Source organism: Neoarius graeffei, chromosome 19 (genome assembly GCF_027579695.1).
Source record: "Neoarius graeffei isolate fNeoGra1 chromosome 19, fNeoGra1.pri, whole genome shotgun sequence".
Lineage (NCBI taxonomy): Eukaryota > Metazoa > Chordata > Actinopteri > Siluriformes > Ariidae > Neoarius > Neoarius graeffei.
Genome location: NC_083587.1, coordinates 61,308,106 through 61,331,823, shown reverse-complemented (window position 1 = coordinate 61,331,823; position 23,718 = coordinate 61,308,106). Strand labels below are relative to the sequence as shown.

Here is a 23,718-nt window from a genome sequence, read left to right as displayed (position 1 = left end):
TAGGTCTGACGGAGTTTCTTCACTTTTAGCCGACATTGTTCTGGGGAGCGCGTGAACCCCTTCTCCTTCATTTTCTCACTGAATACAGCAAACACGTCGCCATTTTTGTGTGTTCTCTCCAAAAGCTCAGATATGTGGACATCTGCCCATATATCCACAAGGGTACGCGTTTTTTCCTCGGCCCACGTTTGCCCCGTACTCATTTTTTGTACTCTGTAGTCTAGCCTACCACTGGTCTGAATGACTGAACGACTGTTGTAAGGTTCCCTTGACAACCGAAACAGTGTTTGCACTTTGCGGTGGAGTGTCAAGACTCTGTTTCCCATAATGCTTGACAAACGACGGAAGCTCCCGAGGTACAAAAAAGCAAAACTGTCGGATTAGGTCCGGTCTGCTTTCACACCTCCAAAAGATCCGCACCAGGGTTCCTTTGGTCTGGACCGAGTCTGACCTTGCAGCTCGGTCTCAGTCCGCTTGTTTGGTATGGATCAGAGTTCGGTGGTTTGTATTCAGACCAACCCAAAAGGTCCGGACCAAGGGAAATTTGGTTCGTTTGGTCCGGACCAAACAACGTAGGTGTGAATATGCCATAAGTTGCTTGTTTTGTTTCAAGACCAAAAGGAAAGCAGTTTCATTTCAACAACAATAATCAAGGCAAGACAACAAGATTAAGTGAACTATACATGAATTGATTCATGAGTCTATTCAGAGTACAAAACAAAAAGCAAAAAAAAAAAAAACCCCACAGCTTTCTGACTGCAGCAAAGTACTGACCGTGTCGACTCAAAAATAATCTTCTTTGCTAAAACAAACATCTTAATGCATTTAATATTAGTCTTTATGTGACGCATCGGCTATACGAATCCCTGTGAAAGGTCTGTTACTATAGAAACGATAACATATTAGAATGAGTGCATTGTTATTCATGTTACATTCGGCACGACGGTATCAGAGGTGCTGTTCTGAAAAATGATTCACCTTCGAAAAGGAGGGAAAAAAAACCATGCAGGTTGGTTTCCAATAGCAGCCCCCTTACCCCCCCCCCCCCCCCCCCACACACACACACATGTATGAATGTGCCACATGTACACACTGCACCTGACAACCCAATAATTCACTGAGAGTTAGCCTTTTAGAAAGAGCAGGAGCAGGAGCAGTCTCCCGGTGCCAGAGAAAAGAGAACAAAGAGCCGTATTCATTCAGTATTCAGACCTCAGACGTAACTACAGCTTTAAACACAACTCAGAATTTACACGCGAGTCAAAAAGCCGTTTGAGACCAGACACACAAATATAACAATATTAATCAATCATTAGTATCAACCCGATACAAATATCAGATAATAGTGCGCTGGATCAAGTGCTATTCTCTGCTATAAGCTGCTGAACAATAAGAATAACAGATGCCATGTTGTTAAACTGAACTGAATTTGGAGGGATTGCAAGGAAACGTGGAATCGTTGATCCTGAAGGAAATTTGTTCAAAATGATGTGACAGTGAAACAATTTGGTGGAAAAATCTAGATTGTAAACCAATAATAGAGAATAAAAATAGAAATATACATTTTGTACCTGTATGTGTGCAAGAAAGACAGACAGACAGAAAGGAAGGAAGAAAGAAAGAAAGAAAGAAAGAAAGAAAGAAAGAAAGAAAAGAACAAAAAAGGAAGGAAAGGAAGGAAGAAAGAAAGACCAAAAGAAAGAAAGAAGGAAGGAAAGAAAGAAAGAAAGAAAGAAAGAAAGAAAGAAAGAAAGAAAGACCAAAAGAAAGAAAGGAAGGAAGGAAGGAAAGAAAGAAAGAAAGAAAGAAAGAAAGAAAGAAAGAAAGAAAGAAAAAAGGAAAAAAGAAGAAAGAAAGAAAGAAAGAAAGAAAGAAAGAAAGAAAGAGAAAAAAGAACAAAAGAAGGAAAGAAAGAAAATAACTAAAGAAGGAAGGAAAGCAAGAAAGAAAGAAGGAAAGAAAGAAGGAAGGAACAAAAGAAAGAAAGAAAGAAAGAAAGAAAGAAAGGAGGAAAGAAAGAAAGAAAGAAAGAAAGAAAGAAAGGGAAGGAAGGAAGGAAGGAAGGAAAGAAAGAAAGAAAGAAAGAAAGAAAGAAAGAAGGAAGGAAGGAAGGAAGGAAAGAAAGAAACACCAAAAGAAAGAAAGAAAGAAAGAAAGAAAGAAAGAAAGAAAGAAAAAAGAAAGACCAAAAGAAAGAAAGAAAGAAAGAAAGAAAGAAGGAAAAAAGAAAGAAAGAAAGAAAGAAAGAAAGAAAGAAAGAGAAAAAAGAACAAAAGAAGGAAAGAAAGACAATAACTAAAGAAGGAAGGAAAGCAAGAAAGAAAGAAGGAAAGAAAGAAGGAAGGAACAAAAGAAAGAAAGAAAGATAGAAAGAAGGAATGAAAGAAGAAAGAAAGAACAAAGGAAGGAAAGAAAAAGAAAGAAGGAAGGAAGAAAGAAAGAAAGAAAGAAAGAAAGAAAGAAAGAAAGAAAGAAAGAACGAAAGAAAGATGCAGACTCGGCAGTAATGCAGCAGTTCAGGTCTACACCAGGATCAGACATAGACAAAAATTCTCGCATGTCTGAGTTTTTTTTTTTCTATTTTCTCGCCTAGTTTGACAAACTCCTACGACGTGTTGTAGCCATGATTTCTTTCATTTCTTGCCCCTCCTCCTCCCTGACGACGCGCATGGACGTGTTCCCGGTCTCCTCACCAAGACATGGCAAGGATTTACAGCACCAGGATCGCCGAATCTAACATGGTGACCATCGTAAAAGACACAAAAATTGTACAAGTAGGTCAAAGGAAATTGAATCAAATTGAATTGGATTTTACAGAGAACGGCAGGAGAGACGCATCTAAATAAGGAGTGACATTTTTTATGGATGAAATTCTTAATAATAATAATATTTAATAATAATAATAATAAGTGAGCTGCAGGCATTGCACAATAGTGCATGGTCAGCTAATCCTTGAAACGTACGGTACACTTTTATCCTTGCAAATACTGGTGCAACTTGTCAACTTAATTAATTTGTGCTAGCAGCATTGATGCAAATCGTTACTCTCACTCAGGATCTTTCTACTTTATTCTTATTATTATTCTCCTATTGTTGTTTAGGATGCTATTTCTCCCTCAGTTTTCAACCAATCATCACCAAATCTGACATGACGAATACCTCTGGGCTGAATTACGTTGCCATGACTTTTGGTGCTGATCTGAATCACTGATCCATGAATTTGGTGATTTTTTTTTCAATCTCTTATAACTCTATCAATTTTCATGATTTTTTCAGTCAGTTTTTTTTTTTTGCTCAGGGCGGCAGGGCACAACTTTTCCTCACTAAGCGTCATTCTTTATCTCTTACCTTTCCGGATCTAGAGGGTACGTTGACTATCACACCTGCACTCGTAGGCTGACTCTTGCGTGTGCTCTGGACGGCACGTACTGCAAACTAATTCACGTGCATGTTGCTCATGACCCACACCAGCACTGGATTAAGGCACAATTAGCACGCATATATAAGGACTCTGAACGTGCATCATGCTGTGAAGTACTGAGTTGTTTAGACACATTACCGAGCTGTGCGTTGTTTTGATTTCCTGGTTTCCTACTTCCCTGTTCCTAGTCCTTTGATTTTGCTTTTGTCTGAGCCTATGATATTCTGTTTGTGCCTCACTCGACCTACTGCTTGTTCTCGTTTCTGATTTATGCCTGCCGATTTGGACTGTTTGCCTGATCTTATTCTTAATAAATATCTTCTGGGGGGCGTCGTGGCTCAGGTGGATAAGGCGCCATACCATAAATCAAGGGACCCGGGTTCGATTCCGACCTGAGGTCATTTCCCGATCCCTCCCCATCTCTCTCCCACTCATTTCCTGTCTCTACACTGTCCTATCCAATAAAGGTGAAAAAAAGCCCAAAAAATATCTTTAAAAAAAAAAAATCTTCTGCACTTACATCCATCCCCAACCATCGCTGACAGTGACCAGACGTCCCAGTTTGTAACATCTAGTGCAAATTACTGTGACTTTAATCACAGTCTCTATCTAGTTCTCTGATTCTGAATGTGACTCAAATGGCACATCAGTGATGAGGTTTTGTCTGATTTATGCATTAAAATGGGATTAAAGTAAGAAAACGTCAAGGAAAGTGTAAAAATACATTCTTATAAAACTGCTATTTCTTTCTTCTGCTGAGTTGTTACCTCCGCAAACTTTGTTAAAGAAGGTTATGTTGTCACCTCCATTTGTTTGTTAGCTTTTCTTTTCCCAATGCAACTCAAAAAGTAGTGAATGGATTTTGATGAAATTTGGAGGAAATGTGAGCCATGGACCAAGGAACAAGTGATTCGATTTTGATGCAAATCTGCGTACGAATGTAGATCCAGGATATTGCGTCTGTTCCCAATGTAAGTCAAAAAGTAGTGAACGGATTTGGATGAAATTTGGTGGACAGCTTTAGTATTATCCTAGATTCAAGTGATTTGAATTTGATGATAGTGGGGGAAATAAGGCTGGACCGGTGGACATTGACTGGTAATTTTCGCATTTGTCCGTCTGTATTTCAAAAGCATCAAACCGGATGGCCCTTGAAAAATTGTAAAGATATGGCTCTAATCTACTTCTAATTTTCTTCCAAATGTTACACTGGGTGAATATTTTATGTCATAACATGGCCTGTGATTGGCTGATCGCGGACGCTCTTGATGAATAACAAGTTGCCTCTCATCAGTGAGTAGGACCGCATTCTGGCATGACAGCACACGATGCTGTTATCAGTTGAATAGGTTTACCACTAACGTTAAAAGAAAACAGACTACTATGGATTTTGGACCCTGACAAAGTGTTTTTTCCTTTCCATCGTATTTCTCCAGAGAAGCTCGGCAGGTTTAGAATGAGTAGGCCATGTATTTAGATAAATATATTCGTGAGGTTTTTTATAATCATGCAAGCATGATAAACATATTAACAGAAACTTTATTCTTTACACTTTCCTATGTCCCCACTGCCAAATAATATTACATTGTTTAAATCACCTACTGTAAATTAAATGAAACACAAAACTTGTCCTCTTACTCAGTCACACCGGAGTCGGAGTGTTGAGCGCCCACTTACGCATTCATACAAGACTGTTCCCATGGTAACGGCATGACAATCACTTTCACTCTTTTGGTTTCGATTGGTTTCTCTTTCACGGTGTTTTCTTCTATTTTCTAAGTTCTAGTCCTGCAGGTTTTGGTCTGAATGCCAACACCAGGTCTAGTTTAGAGTCATTTTAAAAGTCATTTTATTACAAAGTTACTTGGAATCTCGTCCTGAAAATTTTAACTCTATTATGTAAGAATAGTTGTATTGTTAATTACTAAATATCTAAACTTATTATAAACACAGTATAAAAATGGTCATTGTTGACAGAATGTTTCATGACTGTTATTATAATACCTATATACTGTATGAGCACCAGTAAGTTGTAACCAACTGGACCATCCTTACCCTCTATACTTTTTTCTAGACATGGAACTGACCTGTGTGTGCTACTGTTTTCTTGGGTAGAACTTTAAGCATGTCTTTCTTGAATCTTCTGACATTTTCTTGTAAATTACATTAATTTGGAGTGCAATTAGCAACTAATGTCTCGTGTAATTTGGCCTTCGAAGATCACAAAAATGTGCCTGGAAATAGCTGAGAAGCCATCTAAAGCAGTGGCGGCTGGTAGTCTTTCAAACAGGGGAGGCTGGTCGGTTACGATATTTCCAGATTTTAAAAGAAAAAAGAAAAAAAACATCAATTTTGCCCATACTCTTGCCTCTGATCTGGCTGATTGTTGGCAGGGTCACAAACTGTGAAATAACAGGTTCTTTTGGCCCATTAGCCTACTGTCCAATATACATGACGGTGGTGTTGGGGGAGAGGGGTATATTTTAACATTTTATATTTTAAAATTGTGGCATGTTGTTTAAAAATTGATCATTATTGAAAGCAGCTCTTTGTCAGGAACCTCAGCAGTAACAGCAGAGTGTTCTGGAATAGGCACAAGCACTGACCTTGGGGAGCCAAACATAGAGCTGGGTGCCACACATTTCATTCAATGACACTTTCCCTATATTTTACTTATTTTGACTGAGAAATGTTTTATTGACAATTTTGATAACCCTTCACTTTTAATCCAGGTCTGTAGTGTGAAATGTTCTCGGCTGTGTTTTTGTTTAAAAATGTTTTCCAAATTGTAGCGGTGTTTAATTCATATCCAGAAAAATATATATTCCAATATAATATACTCAGCATAAACATTTTAAATAGATTCTATATTTTTGGTCCATCCATGACATATTACTAAAGTAGCCTATTTACTGTTGTTGATGTGGGTCACTTGCTGTTAGCCAATTCACTTTCTCGTACCAGGAGAGCTGAAAGGAACGAGTATTATTCCCGACCTTTTTCACCAAGTCAGTTTGAGGCGTTGGTCTACCCTGCTCTTTAATTTTAATTTTTTCCTTGAAAGGAAGACTGGCAAATGGCTTCGCCAAAATTAAATCAGCAATGCTTGGCATCCGTGCGCAGCTTTCTTGCTAGCTGACTAGCCCCCTCAAGTTCAAGTTCAGTCACTCAAATAAACGAAATTTCTGGAACTAAGATAGCAAACTTGACAACACTATATTTACACTTTATTTACAATGAAAATATATACAAACTAAAAAAGCTGGTAGAAACCGTATGTAATGAATGAAATCGAAATGTAAGCCGATCTCTTACAATACACCACAGCACTTGCGAATCCGCATGGGACTGAACTGAGATTCACTGCTGCCTGTCTATATTTGAAACGAACTGTCAATCAAAGAAAATTTCCGGCCGCTTTCACCAATCACCAGTCTCCTCGCGGAAAGCTTTGCCATGTCCCTCCCACTGTGAGGCTCGGAGTCCGTGGGTGGGCGTTTTCGCAGTATTTGTCCAATAACCGTCTTGCATTTTGATATTGAAAGCGCATAGCTCCCAAATGCCATTGAAGTGCACTGAGGCTGCGCTGCATCGCGCTGTCACGAGGGGGAAAAACTCACGCACACATTAGGTGAACTGGGGAAAGTTATAACAGAATGATTTCGCACTGTAGTTGGGTTGAGCACATATATTTCTATGATTCTGGATCTGAAATAGCAATGTTATAAGGTCGGCTATAACATAAGCCTAGCGCAATTCATCCTACACGATGTTCGTCATTTTTAGAGGAGGCTGAGCCTCCCTTGCTGTCTTAGAACAATCGCCCGTGATCTAAAGCCCTTCAGCTTGCCCCGGACCCCTGGTCACATTTTCCGGGCCTGTGACCCGTCATTGGGACAGGCTGAAATTTGGACAGACAGACAACATTTCAGACCTGTCTGTTGTCTGGAATTCCTTATTTCCCACACTGCGATGATGATAAACATGTAGCTTGGTGGAGGTGTGCACTCTACTCTACCGAGTGCCCTAAGCATCTACTGAGTTTTTTGAAATGAAGCATTCACAGATTGAATTAAAGTGTTGAAACTAAAGAAATAAACAAATCTCTAAGCACTTTCTTGTAGAACATAAATTTTATACTTCCTGTATGTAAGTCTAAGAGGTGATCATTATTTTAATTACTAGAGATTTACCTGAACAGGGTCGGAAAATGAAGCCAAGAAAATTCGCCAAAATGATGCATTCGACTTATTTTCAACAACAACAACTTTTGTTCATATCTGGAAAGTGACACCATTTTGATTTGCTGGTGAAAGCTGTACTCAGCTCTATGTGACAATCAGAGGTGGACACAGAACCCAACTTCATTACTGAAGTCAAAGTACAGACCCCACTGGTCAAATGTGACTCCGATACAAGTGAAAGTTGTCCAGTCAAATTTTTACTTAAGTTAAAGTACTGAAGTATTTGCTTTTAAAAATACTTAAATATTAAAAGTACGTTTTCTGTCAACACATCGTTGTATTATTGCCACAATGCTTACAAAACCTAATGCCGTTACCAAAGACAGAAATGTGAATTCACAAAATAAACGCATGCTGTGCCATCATGGTACAGCATGCATTCATGGTACAGCATGAAACTCCACCTGACATGCTAGCAAACTCTTTTCAAACTCGAAATCATATCGGGTAGCTAACGCTACTAGAAAAGAAAAATTTCTACATTCTGTTTATTTGGCAAGATTATTCTAAAACATATTTCTGAAAGCACATCAGATAAGTTAACGTTATTCATGTTAGCGTAACTCCGTTTTTAAATGCTAACTAACAGTGCCCAAGTTAACTAGCTATGTGTTATCGATAGCCGTGGACAAGCCGTGGATTTTGGCAGGAAAATCCAGAGAAAGTCATTTGACTAACCAGACTGCACAGGTATTGCAACGTTATTGCTAGCTCTAAAAGCACAGACAACTTTATTGCAAGCTTTCTCTTGGAATAAAATGCTTATATACCTCAATATGCTTCTGCAGGTTGGACGGCGAGTTTTTGTAGGCTGTGATGAGGTTCGTTTTAGGCAAACAAACCAAACATTTAAAACAAAATGAATCTTTAATTCTTTCAGAAAACTGAAACATGGGTTCATGGGCCATGAGTGCATGCATTCCACAGAAGAACCGCCTCCTTCCGTTCTGCCGTCAACTAATCGTGTTAAATAACGCTGCTGAGAAATCATTGATCTTGATTTTATCCAGTCTATGGACGTGACGTGACCCTAGTGATTACTGATCGGCTGTCTCAGTGTCACCTGCGAAAAATCCAACCACGTTTTAGAAAAGAAAAGAAAAAAACATCCACTTTCAAAGCTGCTTCATAGTAATGAGTAATGAGGACCTTGACAGAAATGTAGTGGAGTGAAAAGTACGATATTTGTCTTTCAGATGTAGTGCAGTTAAAGTTATAAGTTTCCAAAAAAAATACTCAAGTAAAGTACAGATACTCAAAAAGTGTACTTAAGTACAGAACTCAAGTAAATGTTCTTCGTTACTGTCCACCTCTGGTGACAGTCGATGTCTCTATAGAAGCGTTTCTATGGAATATAATATAATTCTGTCAGCTTGCATGGGGACATCTTCAACAAAATAATTCCATCCAGGAATAAAATCAATACTCGCACCTTTACAAAGGCTTCGCACTTTTCTTTCAGATCACAACATGATGGTGTCGTGATCTATTTCGTTTTACATTAAACCTCTCCAGTATCTTTCGCTCCATACCCCTCAGCAGTAAAAATAACGATAAAGAATTGAACACATACCTGTGCATAATGGCACCGTTCCATTCCACTGGGCCAGGCTGTTGGGCACAGATTCACACCGGATGGTGCTGGCTCCGTGGAGGAGGTATCCAGGGTTACACGCAAACAGCACAACAGCACCGAGTCCAAAATCACTTCCAATCCGCTTCCCATAGCGAGGCTCAGGGACCGAACTGCACTGGGAGGCGCTGGTCCTCGGTACAGCTGGAAAATCATCACAGTTAAATTCTCAGTATATAATCTTTCTATGTAATTTAAAGGTCCCATGGCATGGTGGTTTGTTGATGCTTTAAACGGGCTCGTGGAGGCTTCCGGATGTTATATCCGCAGCCTTTCTCGAAATGAACCCTCGGCACGTAAATATAGCCTCCTGGGAGAAAGCCCCATTTCAGCGCTTTTCCCAGTGCGTCGTTTTGCTAATGAGAAGCAGGAGGCGGGGAAGGGTAGAGGGTGGGGGCGGGCCATGGGGGGAGGGGGAGGGGCTTGACCAAGCTGCGCACACACATACTCGCTGCTATCAGCACCTGTAGCCACGCTGCTAAGACAAAACCCCGTTCTCCCTCGGACTCCTTTCGTAAACTCAACGTGACACAGAGAACAGAGAGTGAGAGCGTTCGGAGTGGTAGTTTACGAACGTATAATACCCTAGGCTTGAACACGCACTCCATAACCAAAGAGGATAGAAGCAGCAACTACAGCAACATATCGCTTATCCAACAGAAGACATGCATTGCGGAGCAATAGTCAAACATAAGCTCATAAGTTACAGTCAATTTCCAGACTAAACTCAGTTTAACAGAGCATGCTGCATGCTCTTTAGTTTTGTAGCGCAGATTACCTGGCTAACTGCAGGAAGCGGTTAGCTGCACAGCTAATGTAGCCATTGCTAGGCTAACGCACCGATTTTAAAACACGGCAAAATGACCAGTTATACACTTACTTGTTCGGTGTTTGTTGCTGATGCGGCAGGGATGCTTGGTACGGACCCAGGCTTCAGTGACAGTTGATGTGCAAAACTTGCCCTGTACTGTCCCAAGTTGTGGAAACATTCCTCAGGAAAATGCTTCCGACAAACATACACCGTCTTAGGTAGACTCGACGGCATATTATTGAAGTAAATAAAATTAAGCCACTGCATCTTCAGGGGCTCTCCCGTCGGCAGTAAAAACAGACTCTTTTCTGTGTTGTCACATCCATGTATAGCGCAATTTCCATGTTTCGCTCGCTTAGGTGATGCCATGTTGTTGTGTCCTCTATGGTCTCCTCACTACAACTGGGTGGGGCAATCCATACAGTGGGTGGGAATCCAGAGGGGTGGCGTGGGGATCATCTCCCTTGCTGACGTAGTAAAGGGAAGAGTTTATCAACGCGCCGTTTTGACGCGCCATTCTCAAATGTTGGGCATAGTTTGGTTTACACATTATGAAATTTCTAGCCACTGGGGTGACTTAAGAAGGTCAGAGGAACTCATTTTAACGTTAAAAAACCTCAGGAAGTGAAAATTTCATGCCATGGGACCTTTAAATATATCTTCAAGCAGCGATTGGCGGGTCCAAGCAGGTTATGAGTCAGTACTGGCATGTGTACATGCAGTATATGTGAACCTCAAGCAACCCTGAATGATTTACACCAGAATTGCCATACTTTCTGTTTGAGTGTTATGACACTCATATTTATAGACTCTTAAGTTTTAGCCAGCTGTTGGTTCATAAATTTGATACAGACACACATTTGTCTTGAATGTGAATTGTAAAATGTAGTCTAGTCAATTTTGTGACATCATCCATAAGGTAATATTAATGATTTCTTCACCATGGTACATTGTTATAATGGTGTATCCTTGTGTACTAAGTTTTCAAATGGTCAGTAGGTTAAAGGGATCCTCCAGCGAATTTATTCTCAAACTTATTTTAAATAAAAGTAGTTGCAGATTTTTTTTTTTAAATCAAACTTTCATTTTCAGAGACCAAATAGTGTTCGAGAAAAATGAATTTTCTTTAAAATGCTGGATGGGCTTCCTGTGTTGGTGACGTATGCGATGACGTCAGGTAGTGGTCGATTGGAGCAACTCAGCCGTTTATATTCTCTGTTTACATCATAGTTTTGCTAGAAAGCACAAGCTGGAACTAAACTGCATCTACACAGAGAAAATGCAAAGTGTACTTGATCAGCTGTGGCAAAGTGTCACCGACAAAAACTGGATCCGGCATGAAACCTCGCGCTGCAAAATCTTTCTTTAAATGATCTAAGAAAGTGTGTGACAAAGTGTGTGGAGTGTGTGTGATAGTGCGTGTTCCTGTGCACTCTAAAATCTTGGTTTAAAATGATTTAGATTAACAGACAGTGTGGCAGGGTTTAAAACAGAGATTTTCAAGCGTGAGGCGCGCAGAGTGACATGACAGTCAGTTTTTCTCCGTAAACTTAATTCATTTGAAAGGGGCCGGCTACACACTCTCTGTTAATCTCTCCAGAACCAGCTGTAGATGATGTAAAAAAAAAAAGAAAAAAAAAGTAGATCATGAGGTGTCATTTCGCGCTGTGAGTTGAGCCATTTTAAACCGAGATTTTAGAGCATGCAGGCACACACACTCCACACACACTTTCTTAGATCATGTAAAAAAAAAAAAGATTTTGGAGCGTGAGGTCTCATCCAGTTTCCGTCGGTGACCCCCCTGTTCCAGCTGATCAAGCACACTTTGCATTTTCTCTGTGGAAATGCAATTCCCTCCTAGAACTGCCACCTTATTGTGGTGGAGGGGTTTGTGTGCTTGAATGATCCTAGGAGCTATGTTGTCGGGGGCATTACGCCCCTGTTAGGGTCTCCCAAGGCAGACAGGTCCTAGGTGACAGGCCAGACTAAGAGCAGTTCACCAAAACCCCTTATGGATAACAATCTATCAAGGACCGTGACGTCGCCCGGTATGGTGCAGCCTTTGCCTACAGGGCCCGGCCGGGCTCAGCCCGAAGCGGTGACGTGGGCCCGACCTCCTGTGGGTTCACCACCCACAGAGGGAGCCGTTAGGGGCTGGTGCAATGTGGATTGGGCAGCAGTCGAAGGCAGGGGCCTCGACGACCTGATCCCAGAACACAGCGGCTAGCTGTTGGCTTGTGCAGGAGGTTGAGAGGTACCGGCTAGAGATAATCGGGCTCACCTCCATGCACAGCTTGGGCTCCGGAACCCAGCTCGTCGAGAGGGGCTGGACTCTCCACTTCTCTGGAGTTGCCCATGGTGAACGGCGGCGGGCTGGTGTGGGCTTGCTTATAGCTCCCCAGCTCAGCCGCCATGTGTTGAAGTTTACCCCAGTGAACAAGAGGGTCGCCTCTCTGCGCCTTAGGATTGGGGAGAGGGCTCTTGCTGTTGTTTGTGCCTATGGGCCGAATAGCAGTATAGAGTATCCGGCCTTCTTGGAGTCCCTGGGAGAGGTACTGAGAGGTGCTCAGACTGGGGACTCCATTGTTCTACTGGGGGACTTCAACGCTCACGTGGGTGATGACAGTGACACCATGAGGGGCGTGATTGGGAGGAACGGCCTCCCCGATCTGAACCCGAGTGGTGTTTTGTTATTGGACTTCTGTGCTAGTCACGGTTTGTCCATAATGAACACCACGTTTGAGCATGGGGTGTCCATAAGCGTACGTGGCACCAGGACACCTTAGGTCGGAGGTCGATGATCGACTTTGTTGTCGTTTCATCAGATCTCCGGCCCCATGTCTTGGACACTCGGGTGAAGAGAGGGGCTGAGCTGTCAATTGATCACCACCTGGTGGTGAGTTGGATCCGCTGGCGGAGGAGGAAACCGGACAGACCTGGCAGGCCCAAACGTATGGTGAGGGTCTGCTGAGAACGTCTGGTTGAGCACTTTGTCGGGGAGGTCTTTAACTCCCACCTCTGGGAGAGCTTCTCCCAGCTTCCGAGGGAAGCGGGGGACATTGAGTCTGAGTGGACCATGTTTTCTGCCTCCATTGTCGACGCGGCTGCTCGGAGTTGTGGCCGCAAGGTCTCCGGTGCCTGTTGTGGCAGCAATCCCCAAACCCGGTGGTGGACACCGGAAGTAAGGGATGTCGTCAAGCTGAAGGAGTCCTATCGGGCCATGTTGGCCTCCGGGACTCCTGAGGCAGCTGATGGGTATCAGCAGGCCAGGTGTGCCACAGCTCGGGCAGTTGCGGAGGCAAAAACTCGGAACTGGGAGGAGTTCGGTGAGGCCATGGAGAAGGACTATCGGTCGGCCTCAAAGAAATTCTGGGAAGCCATCCAGTGCCTCAGGAGAGGGAAGCAGTACTCTACCAACACTGTTTACAGTGCGGGTGGGGAGCTGTTGACCTCAACTGGGGATATTGTTGGGTGGTGGAAGGAATACTTTGAGGATCTCCTCAATCCCACCATCACGTCTTCCATTGAGGAAGCAGAGGCTGATGACTCAGAGGTGGACTCATCCATTACACAAGCTGAAGTCACTGAGGTGGTTTGCAAGCTCCTCAGTGGCAAGGCACCAGGGGTGGATGAGATCCGCCCTGAGTATCTCAAGTCTCTGGATGTTGTCGGGCTATCTTGGCTGACACGCTTCTGCAACATTGTGTGGTGGTCGGGGACAGTGCCTCTGGAGTGGCAGACTGGGGTGGTGGTCCCTCTTTTTAAGAAAGGGGACCGGAGAGTATGCTCCAATTACAGGGGAATCACACTTCTCAGCCTCCCAGGGAAGGTTTACTCCAGGGTACTGGAGAGGAGAATTCGGCCAAAAGTCGAACCTCGGATCCAGGAGGAACAATGCGGTTTTCATCCTGGTCACAGAACACTGGACCAGCTCTGTACCCTTCATAGGGTGCTCAAGGGTTCATGGGAGTTTGCCCAACCAGTCCACATGTGCTTTGTGGATTTGGAGAAGGCATTCGACCGTGTCCCTTGTGGTATTCTGTGGGGGGTGCTTCGGGAGTATGGGGTTCGGGGCTCTTTGCTAAGGGCTGTCCGGTCCCTGTACGAACGGAGTCTGGTTCGCATTGCCGGCAGTAAGTCAGACCTGTTCCCAGTGCATGTTGGACTCTGGCAGGGCTGCCCTTTGTCACTGGTTCTGTTCATAATCTTTATGGACAGAATTTCTAGGCGAAGCCAGGGGCCGGAAGGAATCCTGTTTGGGAACCACAGGATTTCATCTCTGCTTTTTGCGGATGATGTTGTCCTGTTGGCTTCTTCAAACCAGGACCTTCAGCATGCACTGGGGCGGTTTGCAGCTGAGTGTGAAGCGGCTGGGATGAGAATCAGCACCTCCAAGTCCAAGGCCATGGTTCTCGACCGGAAAAGGGTGGCTTGCCCTCTCCAGGTTGGTGAAGTCCTGCCTCAAGTGGAGGAGTTTCAGTATCTCGGGATCTTGTTCATGAGTGAGGGAAGAATAGAGCGTGAGATTGACAGGCGGATCGGTGCAGCCTCCGCAGTGATGCAGTCGCTTTACCGGTCTGTTGTCGTGAAGGAGCTGAGCCAAAAGGTGAAGCTCTCGATTTACCGGTCGATCTATGTTCCGACTCTCACCTATGGTCATGAGCTTTGGGTAATGACCGAAAGAACAAGATCGCAGATACAAGCGGCCGAAATGAGTTTCCTTCACAGGGTGGCTGGGCACTCCCTTGGAGATAGGGTGAGAAGCACAGCCACTCGGGAGGAGCTCTGAGTAGAGCCGCTGCTCCTCCACATCGAGAGGAATCAGCTGAGGTGGCTCGGGCATCTCTTTCGGATGCCTCCTGGACACCTCCCTGGGAGGTGTTCCAGGCATGTCCCCCCAGGAGGAGGCCCCAGGGAAGACCCAGGACTCGCTGGAGGGACTATGTCTCTCGGCTGGCCTGGGAATGCCTCGGTGTTCTTCCCGAGGAGCTGGCCGAGGTGTCTGGGGAAAGGGAAGTTTGGGCTTCCATGCTCAGACTGCTGCCTCCGCGACCCGGCCCTGGATAAGCGGAAGAAGACGAGACGAGACGAGCAACGCAATCTAGTTCCAGCTTGTGTTTTCTTTTTAGCATCACTGTGGCATTTATATGGTACACAACGAAGCATACTTATTTAAAAACTGATTAATTCGGTAAAATACTTGTAAAACTAGCAAAACTGCGATGTAAACAGAGAATATAAACAGCTGAGTTGCTCCAAGTGACCACTACCTGACGTCATCGCATACGTCAAGCCCATGTGGCATTTTAAAGAAAATGAATTTTTCTCAAATACTATTCGGTCTCTGAAAATGAAAGTTTGATTTGTTAAATCTGTAACTACCAGTACTTTTTCTTAAAATAAGTTTGAGAATAAATCCACTGGAGGATCACTTTAACATCTGGGACTAGAACACAGTTTTAGCAATTTACCTTGGTAGACAAAATGGAAGCCTTTGGCCGTGTTCGGACCCTCTGCTGTAAACTTTATGGTGATTTCATTGCCAGCACTCAGAGGCAGCGGCTCTCCTTATGAAGGAAATAATAATAATAAAGACACAGGAAGTGCTGTTAGAAAGTGTGAACGAACAAGCCGATCATACGAGCATGCTAACAAACCAACAGAGTAGAGTATAAGACATTAACGCATCCTCGATATTGTTGATTAACAATTAATGCTCAAGCTAAAGGAAGTGCTTTTACCTGAATGGGAGCCATAGATGGACGTTAGAAGAGGAGAATCAGAAGAAGGTCCATCGTAGATGTCCACCACATCATTGGTGGTGGTTTGAAAGAACATGAACTGGCCAAAAAGCACTACGAAGAAGAAACAGATGTCCTAAGCATGGCTAAATGGCTAATATTGAGGAACTGTAGTCTTCAAACAGTGTACCATAATACTGGTGGACTAAATGTCTCTGAAAGTCTTAACAAGGTGTCCAGAAGGAAATAATCAACGATAAGGGTATGACCTGCCTCTCATCTATACCACATATCTTAGTGAGATGCTCCCCAGATAATCATAGCTTATCAAATCTGTCCTAGACAGCATGACCACGTCCAAGCCAAACTCTCCACACAGCCCTAACGAGAAATTTGAGTCCTGGAGAGGGAAAGAAATCCAATAAATTCTTATTGTGAGTGTGAAAGGACCCGTAAAGAGAGAGGAATCGATAGTTAATGCAGTGCTGGACTGTTTTGCTCAGACATGGAGTAAGCGCATTGTGCCTCGGGGCAAACCGGCGTAAATTAGACAGGCGACAAAGCAACAACACGTCGTTACACAGCAGATGAGAAAAATTACAGCATGGGTTTTATCATCGAGTTCATGGAGTTATTATTGAGAGTTTCTTCACGTTTAGGTGATGCAAATAAACTAGCCAAGTACTGTTAAATATCACCTCAGGATATAGCTTTAGCAATTGGACTTCATTATTATAGTCAATTATTATGTTAAGAGATTTGTATTGGATCTAAGTGTAAGCAAAATTTGAACTCTGTTTCCTAATTAAATTAATAAAACATCCAATCAATTCTGTATCTGTTACTACATAGATACCATAATCATCTCTGTGCAGGAAAAGAGCTATTCACTCATATATATATATATATATATATATATATATATATATATATATATATATATATATATATATATATATATATCACATTAAAAAATAAAAATAAAAAAACCTAGAAAAATTAATATATACACTGCCCAGCCAAAAAATAAATAAAATCACATGCTTTAATATTTCATTGGATACCTTTAGCCTTGAAGGTAGACTGCCTTCCAGATTTTTCAAGTGTAGTTCATAAAAATAATTTTCCCCGACACCCAATTATTTTTATTAAGTGGACTGAAAGCTACTGAATTTGAATCACAGACTTCCAATTTTATGAGGCTTTTTTTTTAAATAGAACAATTAATGAATTTATCTCCACGTGGCCCTAAATTCTCCGCTATTTTTTCCTGCTTCACCATGACGCAATACAAGATACTACGTCATGCATCACGTGGTGGGCTTTCCCCATTCACGCAAGGCATTGTGGGATACAAATTTGAAACAGGAGAGAAAAATGGAGGACGTGAGTGTGCGAATGAAATGTGAAAGAGCGACTACAGTAACGGAAAGAAAGCGAGAAGAAAAGACGTTATGTTATATATGAAGGAAAGGAAACGCAGGACCAAACTAATAAATATCGGCGCTCAGCGAGCACCTCGGTGTGATCAGCTGTTCGTTTAGCAACAGAATGATGGAACTGTCAGTGCACGCTCAAAGGGAAACCTGCGCATGCGCACACACACACACACACACACGGACTTCCTCTGTCTGCTTGACTGCACGTAGCGAGCGATTTCATGCACATTATTTGCTTTAATCCCCTCAAATTAAATAACTTCCCAGCCACAGAATGGCCTGATATTTTGTGAGATATTACAGAAATAAACATATATTACAATGACCGCATTTCTGACGGAACTAAATTTCACTGATTTTATGAAATCGAAAGGGAGTCTAGCTTTAAATACGGCTTGTATTTGATATGGCATTGTTTTAAAACCCTTATGCAACATCACAACGTTTGGCTGACGATTGGTTATTTACAAAACTAAAAATGTTCTCGATAAACTCTAAATTGTTGAACATACTCAAACTTCGAAATTATTGTAATTCATTATAATTTTCACAATATTTCATAACGTTTCCATTGTCAGTACAAATCGCCATAAGTTTTATTTTGATCCACATTATTATATTTTTATTTATTCTATTCGTTATTATATATTTCCCATTAATTTATATTTGTTATGCACAACTTTCATGTAAATAAGAGTCAGCTTTTGAAACCTTGTGCTTAATAAAGTTTATTATTATTATTATTATTATTATTATTAATTTTGATCCAGAGTTGCATTAATTTTTCGCAGAGATCTTGTCTCGATGATGGGAGAGTTGATCCACTCTATAAAATCTTCTCCAGCATCCCAAAGACTTTGAATGGGGTTAAGGTCAGGACTCTGTGGTGTGTGAAAGTGATTCCTCATGCTCCCTGAACCACTCGCAATTTCAGCCCTAATTTTATCTCCTGTGTCATCAGGGGGAAAAAAAAATCATTGATGTGATAATAACCTGGTCATTCAGTACATTCAGGTCATTAGCTGACTTCATTTTATTGCCCCATAACTTTCAGACTCAACCTGACCAACTGAATCAACCCCAGATCATAACACTGTCCTCCAGAGGCTTGTACAATGGACACTATGCATGATGGATGATGGATGCATGGCTTCATGAGCTTCCCTTCTTACCCTGACACGCCCATCACTCAGGACTAGGGTCATTCTGGACTCATCAGACCACGTGACCTTTCTCCATTGCTCCAGAGTCCAATCCTTAAACTCCCTCGCAAACTGAAACCTTTTCTCCTGATTAGTCTCACGAACACGTGGTTTCCTTTTAGACACACAGCTCTTTAGTCCCAATCCTGTGAGTTCTTGCCACATTATACATGTGGGAATGTTCTTACTTTGACTATTAAACATAGCCGTGAGTTCAACTGTCGGTCTTTTATGATTTGACTTCACCAAGTGTTTAAGTGATCTCTGATCATGGTCAGTCAAGATTTTTTCCAACTACATTTCTTCCATTAAAGGGGAACTGAAGTCATTTTTAAACTCGCTTTATTTCTTAATTAACGTGTTATTCAATTACGTTTTCGGTTTTAGTAACCTTATATCGTGACTCGTATTGGCAACTAATTGTAATTAAATATTATACTTATCGGCCTATTCGGTTTTTAGCCATGTCAAATTTAGTTCGTTTGGTCCACGGCAGGCGTCGCTTATCCGCACGATCTTCACGAGACTTGTGCGAGACTTCGAAACGTGAAGTGTCAGCCAGGTGTCAGTGCCGCCATTTTGAAAACTGTTTTCCAAATGAAATATTGCACAAAAAACGAGTTTAAATGACGATTACTGCCTACTTTTTTCAAACTTTCCTGATTGCTATCAAAACAAACACAACTTCCGGCTTGATCACGTCAGCCTTCGAAAGAGGGCGCACGTGTCTTTTGACAACGTTGGCAGATGTCGGTCACTTTGATTTCCGCTGTACGGTTTACTTCCGTCCTACGATGTCTCGCACAGGTCTCAACGAATCTCGTTTACAGCCATCGCTTTGACATATGGACTGATATATTACAGAGCATACTTCAAACACTCAACTTGCTATAGCAGCGACAAAATAGCAATCAAAAATTCGTTCTTATATTTAATAAAATGAGATAAATAGAATTTTGATGATAAAAAATTTGCCTTCAGTTCTCCTTTAAGTTGACGATTCATCTCTGTCCTTCCAGGTTTTAATAATGCGTTGGACAGTTCTTCAACCAATTCTACTCAATTCAGCGATCTCCTTAGTTGTTTTCTTTGCTTGATCCAGGCCAATAATTTGACCTTCTGAAACTCAGTATCATCTCTTCCATGACCACATTTCAGAATATGTCTTCTGACAATTTTGGTTGTTAAAGAAATGAGAAGCTACTCACTGCATCAGTTAGGCTTAAAAGAAATATATTCATCATTGCAGTAATTATCCAATCAAAGGCGTTTAAATGTTTGCTTATTTAAATCCAAATGGTGACTTTATTTTTGCTTGCCAGCGTAAATAAACCTAGGGTTCGAACTCGGCCTTTTCAGCATATCGGGCTGATACGCAGGGTTTCCTTACCGCTATGCCCACAGTATTGCCGCCATGCCTGTAAAAGTTGCCGCTACACTAATAAAAAGACTTGTCAATCTTGAAAATGTGGTCTTTTGTTGAATTTTCTCTTGCTATCCCGACGCAGTGGTGATGGCGCGCTGTCATGCGAATGTTCTATATTCGGACATACTCCACTCCCTGTCCACGTAAGCGCCCAGTGCATGGCTGCCTGAGTAGTTCCGAGTGGAGATTGTCACTGATCATGCTGGTCTGGTTTACCTCCTTCCTTATGCTGTGCTCACGGTAAAGTGCCATCTGTGTTAAGAAGCACTTACGTGCCAGTCCATGGCAATTAATGACCCAACAAGGTGCATTGACCTGGCGACTTGTCCAGGGTGTACCCCGCCTTTCGCCTGTAGTCAGCTGGGATAGGCTCCAGCTTGCCTGCGACCCTGTAGAAGGATAAAGCGGCTACAGATAATGAGATGAGATGAGATGAACACGGTGCATTGAAACCGTCGGAGTAACGGTCAGTAGGTGAAGGTATGATACGAGTTAGATTTGGATAGTCATGTATTGTAATTGAATGGCTGAAGGTGAAACTAATCCTGACACTTGGTGAACATCAACTGGTTGTTTTTATTCTTATTCCATAAAAATGTCACAAATATACTTGAATATTAATTATAATAAGTCTTCAATCACAAACAAATCACAGCAACTTTTGGCAACAACAACAACAAAATCTCATTAATATTACAAAAAAAGAGTGACTTTCAGGGAGGCCTGCAAGTGCCAAGAAATGCACTAGAGTGCCTGTCCGAGCCGAGCATGTAGAACCCGTGAGCTTTCGGGAGCCTAAGGCGGCCCCTGAACCCCTGGCTGGTATGACTGGTGCTAGTACACTGATATTTTGGTCTAGTTTTTATCCTGAAATAAATTAGTTGTCTCATCTCATCTCATTATCTCTAGCCGCTTTATCCTGTCCTACAGGGTCGCAGGCAAGCTGGAGCCTATCCCAGCTGACTATGGGTGAAAGGCGGGGTACACCCTGGACAAGTCGCCAGGTCATCACAGGGCTGACACATAGACACAGACAACCATTCACACCTATGGTCAATTTAGAGTCACCAGTTAACCTAACCTGCATGTCTTTGGACTGTGGGAGAAACCGGAGCACCCGGAGGAAACCCACGCGGACACGGGGAGAACATGCAAACTCCACACAGAAAGGCCCTCGCCGGCCACGGGGCTCAAACCCGGACCTTCTTGCTGTGAGGCGACAGCGCTAACCACTACACCACTGTGCCGCCATAAATTAGTTGTATAAATTATAAAAGTAAATGAATCAGAAATAGTAGTAATACAGTACTAACCGTGTATACCCATGATCTTAAACTTTTCACAAGGAGTCAGCTCATGGTTAAAAATAGGTACCCTATGGGTCCATGTGGCTTCTGCTAATAAATAAAATAGTTTTCTGATCCCATGTCCATACAGTAAATATTGCATATATGTTATCAATTCTACTCGCCTCATCTCTTATAGGCATCACGCATCAGGGCTCGGAGCATTTTGTTTACTGTGTTTTGTTCAGAATGCAGCGCTGTGAACTCGATCTATTTTCAAAATAGTAAGCACTTGTTCATGAATTGTCTCAGAAGCATTATTTAGTACTCATGAGCACATTTTGTTTCACAAGTGTAGTGTAAAGACTCTAAAATAAAAATAAAATAAAAAAATTAAAGCAGAAGTTTGATATCAGCTTTTCAATATACTGTAGCTGCCAAAAAGCTTGAAAAAACTTACAAAACCTTTCATTTGACCTTTCAGAAGGACCAAACAAAAGCTGTGATAATCAAAAGGTACATTTTCTTCAAATAAACACCGCTTACTCAATATCGAATCAGTAGCCTTGGCGAACCATGAGGTGAATTTCGTTTATCTTTTTATCTGCCGATTATCTTCCGATACTACGAAGTTATAACGAGGTTTCTCTTATTTCGTTTCTGGTTCTGATTAGTTCCGAAGTTTATCAAGAAGTAGAACGGGAACTCGGGGCGGCACGGTGGTGTAGTGGTTAGCGCTGTCGCCTCACAGCAAGAAGGTCCGGGTTCGAGCCCCGTGGCCGGCAAGGGCCTTTCTGTGCGGAGTTTGCATGTTCTCCCCGTGTCCGCGTGGGTTTCCTCCGGGTGCTCCGGTTTCCCCCACAGTCCAAAGACATGCAGGTTAGGTTAACTGGTGACTCTAAATTGAGCGTAGGTGTGAATGTGAGTGTGAATGGTTGTCTGTGTCTATGTGTCAGCCCTGTGATGACCTGGCGACTTGTCCAGGGTGTACCCCGCCTTTCGCCCGTAGTCAGCTGGGATAGGCTCCAGCTTGCCTGCGACCCTGTAGAAGGATAAAGCGGCTAGAGATGATGAGATGAGATGAGAACGGGAACTCGAACTTGAACAGGATAAGTGCTGATTGGTTATGAAGTTTTGCTATTGTTACACTCATTCTTACAATACGATGACATCGTGGCTTCACCATTCGTTCTTGTGTACCTTTGATACAGTAACGCGAGATCAACTGTTCGTATCGCAAGATCACGATTCGCCGTTCTGCTGATTGCAACGCTTATGCGTATGCACTATTGTTACACTCATTCTTACAACATGATGACATAGCGGCTACTGCCTCGCTTCGCCTCTATGACGCAGTAGCCACAAAAAGTATGTGTCCAAATTGTGTATAATCCATTCACATGCTAGTTCAACGCATACACTACCGTTCAAAAGTTTGGGGTCACTTTGAAATGTCCTTATTTTTGAAAGAAAAGCACTGTTCTTTTCAATGAAGATCACTTTAAACTAATCAGAAATCCACTCTATACATTGCTAATGGGGCGGCACGATGGTGTAGTGGTTAGCGCTGTCGCCTCACAGCAAGAAGGTCCTGGGTTCGAGCCCCGTGGCTGGCGAGGGCCTTTCTGTGCGGAGTTTGCATGTTCTCCCCGTGTCCGTGTGGGTTTCTTCCGGGTGCTCCGGTTTCCCCCACAGTCCAAAGACATGCAGGTTAGGTTGACTGGTGACTCTAAATTGAGCGTAGGTGTGAATGTGAGTGTGAATGGTTGTCTGTGTCTATGTGTCAGCCCTGTGATGACCTGGCGACTTGTCCAGGGTGTACCCCGCCTTTCGCCCGTAGTCAGCTGGGATAGGCTCCAGCTTGCCTGCGACCCTGTAGAACAGGATAAAGCGGCTAGAGATAATGAGATGAGATGAGACATTGCTAATGTGGTAAATGACTATTCTAGCTGCAAATGTCTGGTTTTTGGTGCAATATCTCCATAGGTGTATAGAGGCCCATTTCCAGCAACTCTCACTCCAGTGTTCTAATGGTACAATGTGTTTGCTCATTGCCTCAGAAGGCTAATGGATGATTAGAAAACCCTTGTACAATCATGTTAGCACAGCTGAAAACAGTTGAGCTCTTTAGAGAAGCTATAAAACTGACCTTCCTTTGAGCAGATTGAGTTTCTGGAGCATCACATTTGTGGGGTCGATTAAATGCTCAAAATGGCCAGAAAAATGTCTCGACTATATTTTCTATTCATTTTACAACTTACGGTGGTAAATAAAAGTGTGACTTTTCATGGAAAACACAAAATTGCCTGGGTGACCCCAAACTTTTGAACGGTAGTGTACACTCACAAAAACGTTTCGCCAAACGTACTAAAGTAACAGAGGATGCAAGTTCTGCTCCAGTACGTCACAACAACTCCTTAAAACCCGTCTGTCACAAAGCCTCACGCAGTTCCACTGTAATATCATCTTTTCCCTTTTTGCTCCATGAGTCTCATAACCTAGCGTGTCCTCTAAA

The 23,718-nt window shown here is 42.5% G+C and overlaps 1 protein-coding gene across 1 annotated transcript in view; it reads right to left on the bottom strand.

The window, feature by feature from the left end:
- Positions 1–23,718, bottom strand: part of csmd3a (CUB and Sushi multiple domains 3a) — a 631,117-nt gene that overhangs the window by 261,658 nt on the left and 345,741 nt on the right. The window contains exons 32-34 of the mRNA XM_060900611.1: positions 15,851–15,964; positions 15,581–15,676; positions 9,239–9,442 (exon numbers count right to left, since the gene is read on the bottom strand). Coding sequence (XP_060756594.1) covers positions 9,239–9,442; positions 15,581–15,676; positions 15,851–15,964 — 414 coding nt within the window. The remainder of the gene's footprint in view (positions 1–9,238; positions 9,443–15,580; positions 15,677–15,850; positions 15,965–23,718) is intronic.